Below are 13,607 nucleotides of genomic sequence, written 5' to 3'. Positions count from 1 at the left end.
TGTTGGGTGCTCTCTCATGTACCATGTTCTCCCAGGCATGTAATCCTCAGGGATCCGTAGGATTCTGGTCTTCCCAGCTCACTGCACAATCAGTCTCCCCAAGACAAGAACCCTGGTCTTGAGAGCACACAGTCTTCTCCTCTCCTGCCAGATCTAGGACAGCACTTTTGGAAAGGGGTGTGGCCAAGAATAAGCTGGTAGGGCAGGCTGTCTGACTCAGTGGGTTCACTTACCAGTTCCTTTCTCTGGACAGAAAACTCATAGCACCGTGTATAAGGACATCTACTGCTAGGCTGCTTCCAAGAGAAGAAATGGACCCCATGATGTTTGAATGTGGGTACCACTAAGGCAGGGGAGTGGGCAAAGAAAAAGCACCACTAGAGAACAAAGCGATGTGTGGACCACGGCCACTGTGCAGATAGCAGGCCTGGCACAGTTACAAACAGGCAGATGTTGTCATGGAGTAGACACACCAGCCTCTAGGGATGGATGGCTGAGCTTTCTTGAGTTTTCTCATGTTTTACAACACAGCCAAGCGTTTGGTGACATGTGCTGGTCAGTGTGTCTTTGCCACATGGAGAAGGCCATCTTTATGTAATCATGCCATGGGCTCTGGACCACGACCCTATTCCAGAGCTGAAAGAAGCAAGGCCGAGTGAGGTCAAGGTTGTGTCCCAAGGATGTGCTGCAGAAGTGAGGTCTGAGTTGGGCCCAGCCTTTGCTGCACAGCTATGGTTGGAAACAGGATGCTGGTGTTTCTTTCTTTCTTTCTTTCTTTCTTTCTTTCTTTCTTTCTTTCTTTCTTTCTTTCTTTCTTCCTTCCTTCCTTCCTTCCTTCCTTCCTTCCTTCCTTTCTTTCTTTCTTTCTTTCTTTCTTTCTTTCTTTCTTTCTTTCTTTCTTTCTTTCTTTCTTTCTTTCTCCTGCTTGTTTTTTATAATGCTGGGGTTGAACCTGGGCTTTCACACACGCCAGACAAGCACTGTACCACTGAGCTACAGCACAGCTCTCTGTTTACTTGTTATTTTGAGGCAGGCTCTTACTAAGTTGACCAGGCTGGTCTTGAACGTTCAATTCTTCTGCCTTGGTGTCTGCACAGCTGGGATGGCAGGCCTATACTGTGAGCCAGGCCATGAGCATTATTTCATATGTATCTTATGCCACCGTAAGTCAGCTTGGCAGAGGCACGAGTAGCCAGTGAATACATGATCTCCAGACCAGACACTTACTTTGGGGCTTGGCCTGCCCATGACCCTGGGCAATATAAGCTGTGTCAGCTCAGCCTGGGCCCTGGCCTAACTCCCAGGCCCCAGGTGAAGATTCCCGGGCAGCCTGGGAGGGCTGGGAGGCAGCCATGGCCAGGACAGGGTCCCATGGGAGGAAGCAGCTGGAGTTGGGAACCCCACGCTGCTCCCCTACCCCACCCCACGGTGGTCCTGCTAGTGGTGGGAGGATGCTGATCTTGACAGGAGGGGATATATTCCCACCTGGTCTTCCCTCCACGAACATCCAAACCACACACAGGCTGAGGCTGTGCCAAGCCTCAGCACAGTGGAAGCCGGACACAGCTTTCCTTTCCTCCACACAGCAGAACCCAGCCCTGATCAAAACTGGACTCTGGATGCTGAATATACCAACACAAATGTCACCAGGATGCCCTCATGAACAACCCAAGCTAGAGTCTGAAGGTCTGGAGGCTGCCATGTCCTAGGACCCCACCCCACTAGTCTTTCAGAGCGCCTACCCTCCCTGGTCCCAGCAAGCAGCTTTGCACTAATGAAGCAGGAAACAAGCTAGACAGAGAACCCCCACCCCACTTCCTGAACCCTGGTGCAGCTTCCAGAGGGGAGGTGGAGTGCAGCCCACGTGGCGGCCTTTATCACCCGCTCTCACTGGCAGCATCCTCCTTAGCACTCAGCGCCACTCTGTTTATTTGCTGACAGGTTCCAGCCTGGTCCCAGGATGTCTGGCCCCTTTGTGGGGCAGGAATCTCATTCCCCAACTGATAGCCCTCCACATCTCTCCACAAAAAAAAAAAAAAAAAAAAAAAAAAAAAAACCCTAGAGATGGCCAAGTAGAGAGGACAGGACATGCCTAACAGTGTCCTTGCCCCGCTGCAGGCATGTGTGTGCACAGATCTTTGTTTTGGGGGGCATTGTCATTTGGGAAACCTGGGCAAGACATCCAGATTCTCTAAACTCAGTCTAGGGAAGTAACACTCATGCAGCACAGCCTGGGGACCCTGCAAAAGCTGCAGAAAATAAGTGATCCAGGATGACCTTCGTGGGCAAGCCAGGACACACCTCTCAGAGTCACCACTAGGGGGCACTGCCGGGACCTATGGGCAGAGGTCAGGATCTCTAATCTCCCCCTGGGAGGGGATAATGATACTTGGTATAGGGCATCATCACCCTCTCCATCAGCCTTGAGAATCCCAGATGGAAAGCACGTGTATTCTCCAGCCAGGAGTCTGAGGCCTAGGAAATGGCAGGGGCCAGCCAGGAGCTAGGGACCAGAGTCCCTACCCAGGGTCTCCCAGAGAGCCCCTGGAGTCCCAGGGGACCCTGATGAAGATGATAGCCATAACCACGGAAGAGCTAGGCTTTGTCACTTGCCAGGCACCAGGAGGAGATCACATGGCACTGCATCTTGATGCCATCATGCCTCTCTGAGCTCCCTCCAGGATCAGGCTAGCTGCCAGCATCTCTGACGGACCTTGGGAGTTGAGGCCCAGAGAGATAAAGAGACTTGCCTGAAAGTACCAGACTCCCAGGCCCACCCGACCTTTGCTAAAAGTTGCCGCCACCGCACTCCAGCCCCCAGAGGCTGACGGTCACTGCTACCTACCAGGTGCCCGGCGGCTCTCACCAGCTGGTGGGTGGAGAAGGGGAAGGCCTCGTTGCTCAGGTCAGCATCAAGCACATCCTGCAGAATGTCACGGCTGTGAACAAGAACAGAGTCTGTGAGTCACAACCTCAGGTGTTCCTGGCCAGTGAGCCAATACCAGCTGGAGGAAGACAATAAATCTAGACAATCTGGTAGGTACAGGCCACAAGTGCCACCATATGAGAAAGCCACCTTCCTGTGGGCTGTCAGGGAAGCCGGACTATAGGTGAGTTCTCGCTACAGGATGGCCAACTAAAATAAGAGTTATTCAACCACCAAGCACCCTGGGTCCCACCTGAGTCACAATGGTGGTCACTGTGAGGAACTGGCAATGGTGCCTCTATTTTATATAGCAGAGTCAAGCTGTGGTGAGTAGACAGGACTCAGCAGGGAGCATAGGACACTGTGCTGCTCCTCCACCTCCATTACCACCACCACTGCTGTCACTGCCACCGCCACCATCACCTGGTGCATCCCCCAACCAAACCCAAGAATCCTGCCTGCCTGCAGTGGGTCTCAGCCTCACAGGAATCACAAGGAGGTAGAGAGATTAGAGTCCCAGCCTGGTGGACATGAGAACAGGGCCATACCTAGTGCTCATGGCGGGGTGTCCTTAGAGCACTGGACGCATCTTCTTCAAACCATGTCACATCACAGTGACTCATACTGTTGTGGCCACTGCGTTTTTAAACCACATTACGCTCCGTCCTCACATGTCCACTGCTACTCTGAGCTGTGCCGTTGAGTTACATTCTATTGTTCTGCACCAGCCTCAGCCAGTCTCCCTCTCTCACCTCCCCACTCTGCTGCAGCCCAGCTCAGGCCCTGCTGCTGTGAAACAGACAAGATCCTGCAGGCCCACGCCCCAAGCCCACCTACCACAAAGCCCACGCACCCCCACCCAGGTCACCTCTCCTGTGTCCCTCCATATTCCAGCCCTGCTCCTCTGTCACCCTTCAGCTCTTGACCCATCCAGCAGTCACCTCCTCTAGGCAGTGCCCCTGGATTCCCTCCCCAGGGGTCCCTGTGTGACTACAGAGGTGTCTACCATTTTTCCTCTCCCTTTGCTGTGCCCAGCCCTCTAAGCCAGGGCAACAGGACCCTACACCGCCTACTGCTTGAACACAATTATCTGGCTAGTGATGCCAATTGCAAGCATCTGGGCTCAACACAGGCAGAAGAGCAAGTACCCTAGGCCTGGAGACACGCCCACTTCTAACCATAAGGGGGTCCCAGGGGGCTGCGGCAAGTGCTCAGAAGTGCAGCCAGCCCAAATCCCCACCCCACAGAGCTGGGAGCTGCCACCCACGCCCGCCTGAGGTGCTCAGCCACTGCCTTCTGCCAAGATCCTTATGTAACCCCAGCCCCACGTGGTGTTAGCCCTAGAGGTTCAGCTCTGCTCTGCTGCCTCTAGACCTCCTAGAACCCAGGCTCCCACAGCCCCAGGGCAGCCACACAGCAGAGAGGTAGTCTGATAGAATACAGAGCTGCGTTTTCTTCCTCATGAGGCATAGATGCCACTACATACAGCCTCTAAAGTGGGGCTTGAAGGACTGCGACGAAGGCTGGGGTGACAGCCCCAGAGGACAGCCACCCAGGTCTGCCAAGGTTATAGTCCTTCATTGGAGAACAGGTGGCCTGGGGAAAGAGTCCAGCTGGAGTCCTAGGGGCCAGTCCCAGCACCTCCTGGGCCTTGGCCGTGGCTGCCAAATGGAGCTTTAGAGAACCCTCATAGAATCACAAAACCATGTATCTAGCACCTGGGGCTCATGCTGAGTGACAACTGTGGCCATCCCACATAGCTCTGTGTGCCCCCAGCAACTACAGGAAGCTGTGTGAACTGAATGAAGCTCATCAACTTGAGAAATACAGCTGACAGCAGGGTCAAGAGCCAAGTGAAGGCTCGGCAGCTGCTGTACGGTACCTCCCAGAACCCAGGTGCTGTGCTAAGTGCTCCCCACGTAGCTTAGGAGCTAGGCTTGCTTGATTTGAGCTAGTGACATCACTACTTATATGGGAAACAGGAGAGCCTTCCGGAAGAGGTGAGAAAGAGGTTGGAGAGTGGGGAGCTGCCAGCCTGGAGGCTGCCCCCCAGCTGCTCCCTGGGGCTGCATCTTGATCAGACTGCCTGGTATCCTCACTCCTTCCATCTCGCCTCACCCACTGGCCTCCCTCACTCTAAAAATAGCCTGTTCCTGTCCAAGGTCAGTATGCAATGAAGCTGGAGTCTCCTTTGGGCCAGGCAGGGCCTCTAATGCAGCAGGTAGAACTCTACTCCTGCAGGTTGACATCTGGGCTTTCCCCCACCCAGGGGGAGTATTGAAAGCCATGCCCACAGCACCACTGGCCCCTACAGCCAGATGCTAAGCCCTCTAAATTCTGGAGTAAATGGTTTTCGTGCCCCCACCGGTTGCCGTGCTGTCCACAACACCCTGCCACTCCCTCTTCCTGGCCTCCCTGAAGGCTCAGCAAAGGCTTGTTTCACCTGGTGCCTCTCCTGCTCTCAGAGCAGTGGGCAGGATCTGGACTCAGCAAGAAGTGACTGGTTTGGTTAACTCCAAGGTGCCAGAAAATAGACACCAGGGTAAGGTCTAAGCACACTAGCCAGAGTCCCAGCAGGATACCCAGGGAGGAAGAGATGCCATCAAACAACCAAGTTTGTCATACTGATCCCCTGGGGTCCCTACCCCCAAGAAGTGACTCCCTTCTTTCCTGTCTCTCCCTTCTTCCACTTCCCATCTAGGCTCAGGGGCTCCACCAAGCACCAAGCACGGGTCCATCTCTGGGCAGCACATGGCAGGCCCTGCTGGTTACCAAGGTGTAGCTTCTCACGGCAGTTTGACTTGGTGACTAGTGTGTTGATTAGGATATGAGAACACCTGAAAGGTCAAGAGGTTTCCCCATGTCCTTCTGCCTCCCTTCCCAGAAACTGTGTGGCCCTGGCAAATGTCTCCACCTCTGTTCCATCAGTAAGAAAAAGAACATTCACAGCCACCTGGGACGTCAGCCGCGTACATCCCCCTGCTTGGCCTGGAGGGAAATTAGGAGATTCAGAGGGAGAGCATCCAAGTGTGTTCCCTGGAGTTCTGAATGTAGGTAGCATGGGCATCAGATAGAACACAAAAGGAAAAGTAATAAGCCCTTGTCACATGATCTCCTGCTCTCCCTCTTCTTTCCCCTTTTGCTCTTTCTCTCCTCTTCCCCACCCCATCCTTCCCCTATCCCTTTGAATCTGTCTGTCCTTCTCAGTCTCTGTCTCTGTCTCTGTCTCTCTCTCTCTCTGTGTCTCTGTCCCCCTGCCCCTTGATCCTATGACTAAAAACAAGCCCTTCATCCCTTAGTTAACTGTTTTACAGATACTCCATCACAGCAACAGAGCAGCTCCCCCGCCCTCTGCCTCTCCCTTCCCCCACCCTCCTCCACAGGTCTCTGAGCAGCATCAGCAGTGGAGGCCAGGTCAGCTCCACAACTGGCTGGACTTAGTTGGTGGCTGTTCACAATGCATTGTTCGTTCTTCCTTCCTGTTTCCCTATCCTGCCCCTCCCCCCAAGCTCTGCCAGAGTTATCTTTCCAGGTGCACACCTGCTACACATCCTTGTGCCTGAGACCCTCAGTAGCACCCAGGGATCCTTACAGGATTCCTCCTGCATCCAAAACAAGGCTCCCTTACAGGGTACTTGAATGGCGGACGACCCTGTCTGGCCTATAGAGAGGACCAGGGTCATCCACCTGGGATGACCTCTCCATTTACAAATGGGAATAGGTCCTCCGCGGAGTCTTCACTGAACACAAGGCTATAAAGTCAAGCTGATCCCGGTACAGGGCTAGCCTAAGACTGATACTTTGAAAATTGTTCAGTCCCAAGTCAGCAGAGTGTCCAACATGTAGAGGAGTGGCTATGCCCATGAGCTGGGCTGGAGGGACTGGAGCCTAGGTGGACCCAGATAACCCAGGTATCAGGTTCTGATCCTCTCTCACCTGGCTGGGCCCTGGATACTGAGCATGCCCAGATCTTCAGAACTATCCATAAGCTGGCACCGGAACTCCTGGTCCTGTAGCACTGTGTTTATGTGGGACCAGTTGTGTTGGGCCACAGCCCCACCCACGGCCAGGTAGTAGCAATCCCCTGGAGGAGAAGCAACAGGTTTAGAACAAGACCTTGGAACAGGGAACACAGTGAGGGACCCCAGACTCTCACTGAGGAAAGTGTATAGCTTCCTTCTGCCAATGGGCAATATCAAGGGCCTCTTCCTGCTTCTTAGACAAATGGTTAAAACTCTGGTGCCTCCAGGTCTGAGAGGGGGCATCTATCCTGCCTCAACCACTAGGGTAAAAGTGGACTCAGACAAGTATTTTCCCTCCTGAGTCTCATGTCCTTATAATTCCCATCATAATACACCCCATATCCTTGGGCTCCCTGCCTCTGCCGTTCTGAAGCCTTCACACAGAGCTTAATCCAGAGTGAGCAACTCCCCCAGGCTTCAGAAAAGGAGACCGAAGTTCCGAGAGGAGACATGTGCTGGGAATACATGAAACCCACTGTCCCTATAGCCATGGACATCTACAGAGCCACACTGGCCCTGGGACTCTGCCCTTGGACATCAGCTCACTTCCACCAGGAATTCTGGGAAAATGCTGCCTCAGAGCTTAATGACCTTGGACAACTCTGTGGCCTTAGATCCAGTAAACAAGCTCACCAACCTCCTGGTCCCATCTGGGATTCAGGGTTCACAGAATTGTCATTGGCAAGGGTGCCAGGACCTGTGGCAGTCAGGTATCCCTGAACCTTTCATTGTGTTTACCACCCCCTGGACCTGAGTGGGTGGAGCCTGGCACAGGGGAGGCAGGGTGGGAGACTTCTATGTGCACCCCATCTTTCTGACTTCCTTCTTCATCCCACTCCTCACCCTACAGAGCTCAGAAGTAGTCTGAATCTATGACAACCAAACCCAAGCACTGTACCTGTCCCTCCATCCAGACTCCTCTCAGCAGTGATACACCCTGAAGAGTCTCCTCTGAGCCATGGGAGGGCAGAGGCCTGCTTCCTCAAGTCTGACACCTTTATTTTGGAGACACCTCACGGGAACACACATATCCATGGAAGGATGCAGTCTTGGGAGGCACACAGGCTCTGACCAGCCTGTCCTACTACAATATCTGCTCATGTTTTGAGTCTCTCCTTTCTCCCATGTACAATGGGCCTGGCCCCAGCACAGGGAGCCTTCAGGGGCAAAATGCTACCAGAGCACCAGTCAGGGCCCACCAAAGCCTCACTCCCTTCCTCCTCTTAAGAAAGAGGCACTGGGGGATAGAAGAGAGGGGAAGAGAGGGGAGGGGGGGAGAGAGGAGGAAGATGGAGGTGGGAGAGAGGGAGGGAGGGGAGAGGAAAGAAAAGAAGAGATAAAGAGAGAGAGAGGGGAGAGGGGGAGAGGGGGAGAGGAAAGGGGAGGGAGAAGGAAAGGGAGAACGTGAGGGAGAGGGAGGGAGGGAGAGAGAGAGAGAGAGAGAGATCACAAGCAGAAGGTTCCCTGTGAAGTTCCCAGAGGATGCTTGAATTTTGGACAGTGTCCTCAACACCAGGCCAAAGAATCTCCTACCATGACTCTCTCTCTCTCTCTCTCTCTCTCTCTCTCTCTCTCTCGCTCACTCGCTCGCTCTCGCTCGTATACTTCAGCCTACATTCTGTTACCAGCCTGAGTTCCCTACCTATTGTCAGTGATGTGCCTGCTTGCCCTGAGCAACCATCCCCACTAGGCTGCTCTATAGAGACAATGCAGGGCCCTAGACATGGCAAAAGGCAGATCCACATGAGCCGGGGCAGAGGCTCACCCCAGGCTCCTCTCTACCGTTTCCAGGTGTGAGATAAGCTTTGTAGGTGGCAGGTCTTAGATGCCATTTTCATTATGTCGGTGTGTTCTGACAAGCAAGTACACCTTTTATAATATTAAGAAAGATGAATAAAGATAATTTAAAATTGCTTCCAAGATTGACAGCTGCTTGCTACACAGCCTTGATCACATGTAAATTGTCACATTCTCTTGACTTACTGGAGCTCTGAGTCACATACATAATTAACATGCATATTAAATATACACATCCTTAATGAGATACATATTCATCACGGGACCTGTGTCAGTGCAGGAGCCGTTTCTCTACTGTTTTGGGGTGTCTCTGGGATGCACAGCCTCCAGGAGTTGGGGCTCACTGGATCATCTGGTCACGTCTCCTGGGTGTATGTCTTCCCCAAGCACTCAGCTCCAGGAACTGTGCACCAGGTGGGAGGTACAAGGGAATTTATCACAAGGCATTTTGGGGGCAGATTCCAGCAAGGTCCCTGTTGCCAAGATAAGGAATCTGAGGCTTGGGGGACTGCAGACAACCTCCTGGCTCCTCTCAGCTCTTACTCATTCCCATAGCAGCTGGCTAGGTAGGTTCACCAGGCCCCATCTCACAAGTAGGGAAACTGAGGCTCAGAGAGCTAAGGTCTCAAATTTTAAAATTACAAGAAAGGGTGGTGAGGATGCAGCTCTAGGATAAAGCACTTGCTGGGATGGGCTTGGTCCGAGTTTAACCCCCAGCTAAGTCAGGCCTCGGCCACATCACACACAGGGATAAGGGGACTGACTCCTTGTGAGCATCCTCCTCTCCCCCTCTGCCCCTCCCCCTGGGGGGGGGCTTCACTACTTTTCACTAAGACACAAATAGGGAGGACAGCAAGGAAGTAGCTAGATCTCCACATGGCTCAGCACTGCCCACTGTCAGCCTGTTGGATAGCAGCTCAGAGAGTCACACAGTTGATACCTCCTCCCGAAGTACCAATGCCTTTCTTAGGCAAAGCCATTCCCTCTCTTCTCCTGGTAGACATAGGCCACAGGACAGGAGGCGGAGCTGGCCCTGAGGGAACTGACAGCTAGGATCCAGGGTTGGGGTGACAGGAGGCAGTCTTGTGTAGATATAACAGTTAAAGTTGTGTAAGCTATATTAAGTGCTGAGCTGCCTGTCATTATGGGTGTGCAAGGAAGAGCGGAAGGACACATAGTGGGCACTGAGCCAAGCATCACAGGACCTTCCAGGCCTGAGACTGGCAGTGGCTCACAGGCTGGGACTAGCCCAGATGGCAGGGTGGGAAGAGACTAAGCTTTGAGTGGGAGATGTAGCCTGCCCTGGGCTGATGCTAACCTGGGCAGCTGGGCTCAGTGCACCCAACGCCAAGGCTGCTCCAACATGCCACAACACCAACAGGTTCAAAGGCATAATTACAGAGTGCTCAGAGCGACAGCACAGCCACCCGAACATAGCCTGCATTTAGCCTGAAATGAGACCGCTAATCTCCAGGTCCTGACCATGACTGGCCATGACAGGTAATTACATAGTCATCCTGGATAACCCTCCCTGACCTTCTGGCCACTGGTGACTTGCCAGTCCTCTGAGCAGGTCACATCTGTGCCAGTGTTGCTTCTCATGACAACCTTACCTTCAAAGGCAGGGGCCAGGGGACTGGCCTGGGTGCCAGGAGCCAAGCGGCTAACAGTCAGGTCACTCTCAGTGCCTCCCCGTTGGTTCAGCATGCATGTGTACACTGTTGAGCCTGGCAACAAGGACTCAGATGTGAGCTCCACCAAAACTCGTCCCTCCTCAAAGCCAGAAGGACCCCATGATATGAGGTCTCCCTCATAAGGCCTCCTACCCTATGACTCTATTACAACCAACCCGATTACTGATGAGGTCATCCATGGTTGTCATCTGGGGAGGGATTTCTTTGAAAATGGTTGCCTGGCTCCTCCCTCCTCCCCATCCTTGTCACCCACAGCAGTGTGCCTGATGGGGTAAGTGGTCATGTAGATGAACCGTGGGCAGGTAGAGGAGTGGATGAGGCGAGTAGGATGGGTAGATGGGTGGGCCCCTGGGGTGAGTAGATAGGTAGAGAAAAGCCTCATAGAAAGGGATGAAAGTCAGATGGTGGTAGAGGGGGTGAGCAGATGGGTAGAGCTGATGGAAAATTCACAAGAGCAAAACCCAGCTGCACATGGGGCTGCCGGGCTGCTGACTGGTTGCACACAGGGTGTCATAGGTTGAATCATGCCCCACATATAGACAGGTTAGAGGTTTGACCCCAAAGACTTGTGAGTAAAACCTTATTTGGAAGTAGGGTCTTTATAACCCTGTGTGGGGCAAGGTTATTGAGATGGGCTCCCATCTAGTAGGGCTGTTTACAAAAAGAGGAAAGTTAAGGCCTGGGGAGATGGCGCCGTACATTCAAACCACTGGAGTCACGTGAAAAAGCCAAGCATAGTGATCACACTTGGAATTCCAGTGCTGGGGAAGCAGATAGCGAGGTCCCTGGAGCACACTGATGACCAACCTAGCCTACTTGATGAGTTCCCTGGTCAGTGAGAAACCCTGTCTCAAAAAACCAAGATGGATGGTTCCTGAGGGGTCACACCCAAGACTGCCCTCTGAGTGCCACGTGCACATGTGTACACACACACACACACAAAGAAAGGACAGAGGGTGTAACCTGTAGCATCAGAGACAAGGATGGATGAAGATGAGGACGAGTGGGTGGATGAGTAAGACAGCGGGGTGGGCGGGTGACAAAAAAAGTTGATTATCCCAAATATTTCATAGGATACACCACAACAAAAAGGTTCATTATTTACGCAAAATTACATTTTAACTTAGCACTATGGATTTTGAGACAGGGTTTCTCTGTATAGCCCTGGCTGTCCTGGAACTCACTTTGTAGACCAGGCTGGCCTCGAACTCAGAAATCCGCCTGCCTCTGCCTCCCAAGTGCTGGGATTAAAGGCATGCGCCACCACCGCCCGGCGCATTATGGATTTTTAATTCTGGCAACCATGCAGGGAAAGCACCACGATAGTGGGGGGGGGGGGGCAGTGACAGGGCTCGGGTGTCAGGAGGCATCACTGAGTACTTGTGGCCCTGCTTCCCTTCTGTGAGCAAAAGGGGAAGGGGTCCAGGAAGGGGAAAGAAGAAAAGATGGAAAAGAGGGAAGACCCTGGGGTTGGTGACAGGGCATAGAGGGGCAGACAGTAGACTGGTTAGACCCAGGGGAAGAACAGCAGGCCTGCTCCATCATCCCACTCTGGGCCCAGTACCTGGGGGTCGGTTGACATCTGCTGAGAAGAGCCAGTCTGCAGCCTTCCTGGCGTCCACCCCGAGCAGGTAGAACTTCCCAAAGTAAGACATGTTGAACACAGCAGCAGCCCCTCTGCAGGCCAGACATTCCTTCTGAATCTGGAAGGCCCAATGGAGGACAGGCTTTGCGGGATTCTGCCCCTGGGGACATGGGGCTGGGCCTTTCCTGACACATCTGCCCAGAGCCTCCTTCCCACTGCCCTCCCAGTCTCAGTCATCCCAGCTCAGGGGCCACCACAGCACACTGTTCTCTAGAACAGAAAGCACACAGAGGACACTGGGCACCAAGTCAGAAGTATGCTCTGTCGTTCAAAAGAACTGCCCTAAAAACCAGGTATAGGAGCACAGGACTAGGGCGGTAGAGGCAGGAGGACCAGAAGTCCAAGCTAGAGATGCAGCCTTCCTCTTCAAGAAACCAGAGAGAAAGTAAGCAAAAGCGAAAGGAAAGACAGCCAATATACAAAACCTACTACAGGTCTGTGCATTAACATGGGGCAGTCCTCAGGGAAACCAAGAGAGCCATTCTTTCTTCATAGCCCCCAAAGCAATAAAAATAAATAAAGTAAGCTTGTCAGCAGAAATGCAAAGTTCTTATTATAAAAAGTTAAGTGTGTGTGTATGTGTGTGTGTACGCCCTCTGAGTGTGGAGACCATGGGTTGACAACTGGTGTGTCCCTCAGTTGCTCTCTGTGTTACTTCCTGAGACAGGGTCCCTCACTGACACTGAAGCTTGCTGATTGGCGAGGCTGGCTTGGTCAGTATCCTCCTGTCTCTGCCTCTCCAGGACCTGACTTTTTATGTCCAGTCTAGGGAATCCGAACTCAGCTCCTCGTGCTTGCACATCAAGCCCATTACTGACTGAGCCATCTCCTCAGGCCCTAGGAAAAAAAATGACCAAAACCAATGGGAAGATACCATAAGTGTGTGGCAAAGTGACCACACACTTAGGTTGATCTATAGATCAGACCCAGTCCCTACCACAGCCTCAGCTGGGTCCTTTGCAGGAGGTTAGCTCACACTAAAATTCACATGGAATTCACAGACTATGCTAAACAATCTTTAAAAAGAAGAACCGAGTTGATGCAGTCTCACTGCCTGATTCCAGCACTTGCTGGGGCAGGGGGAGGGGGACCACAGTAGACAAAATAGCCAACATTTTCTGGGGAAAGAAAAAAAAAATACAGCAGACAAAACAGTGTCGGGCTGAGCTGGTAATGGAGATGTGTCCTAGTGGGGCAGAGCTCTGTCTGGAAATCTCCCTGATGATGTTGGCGGAGATTGGGTTTTTTTCTACGAGAACCCCAGGAGAATTCCATGGGGATACTGAGTCCTCTCAGCAAATGGATGCCCACAAGCAAAACAATCACATTTGAACACTTCATTGTGCCATGCACAAGACTCCAGACAAATGACAAACCCTTAGAAGAAAACTCAGAAGTGTGTGTGTGTGTGTGTGTGTGTGTGTGTGTGGCCCCAGCCAACTCTTAGACATGATGCTGAAGGCATATGCCACACAAGACTGAGAGATGAATTGGACATCATCAAAACCTTATACATTTACACA

The 13,607-nt window shown here is 52.6% G+C and overlaps 1 protein-coding gene across 2 annotated transcripts in view; it reads right to left on the bottom strand.

The window, feature by feature from the left end:
- Sardh (sarcosine dehydrogenase) overlaps positions 1-13,607 on the bottom strand; it is a 57,999-nt gene that overhangs the window by 19,207 nt on the left and 25,185 nt on the right. For both annotated transcript variants that reach the window (XM_021183131.3, XM_029474635.2), the window contains exons 14-17: positions 12,004-12,142; positions 10,359-10,472; positions 6,863-7,010; positions 2,846-2,939 (exon numbers count right to left, since the gene is read on the bottom strand). In XM_021183131.3, the coding sequence (XP_021038790.1) occupies positions 2,846-2,939; positions 6,863-7,010; positions 10,359-10,472; positions 12,004-12,142 (495 nt within the window). The remainder of the gene's footprint in view (positions 1-2,845; positions 2,940-6,862; positions 7,011-10,358; positions 10,473-12,003; positions 12,143-13,607) is intronic.

This window comes from Mus caroli, unplaced genomic scaffold (genome assembly GCF_978045245.1).
Source record: "Mus caroli unplaced genomic scaffold, Mus_caroli_1 scaffold_2, whole genome shotgun sequence".
Lineage (NCBI taxonomy): Eukaryota > Metazoa > Chordata > Mammalia > Rodentia > Muridae > Mus > Mus caroli.
The sequence above is the reverse complement of the archived record's forward strand: the minus strand, read 5'-3'. Positions and strand labels throughout refer to the sequence as shown.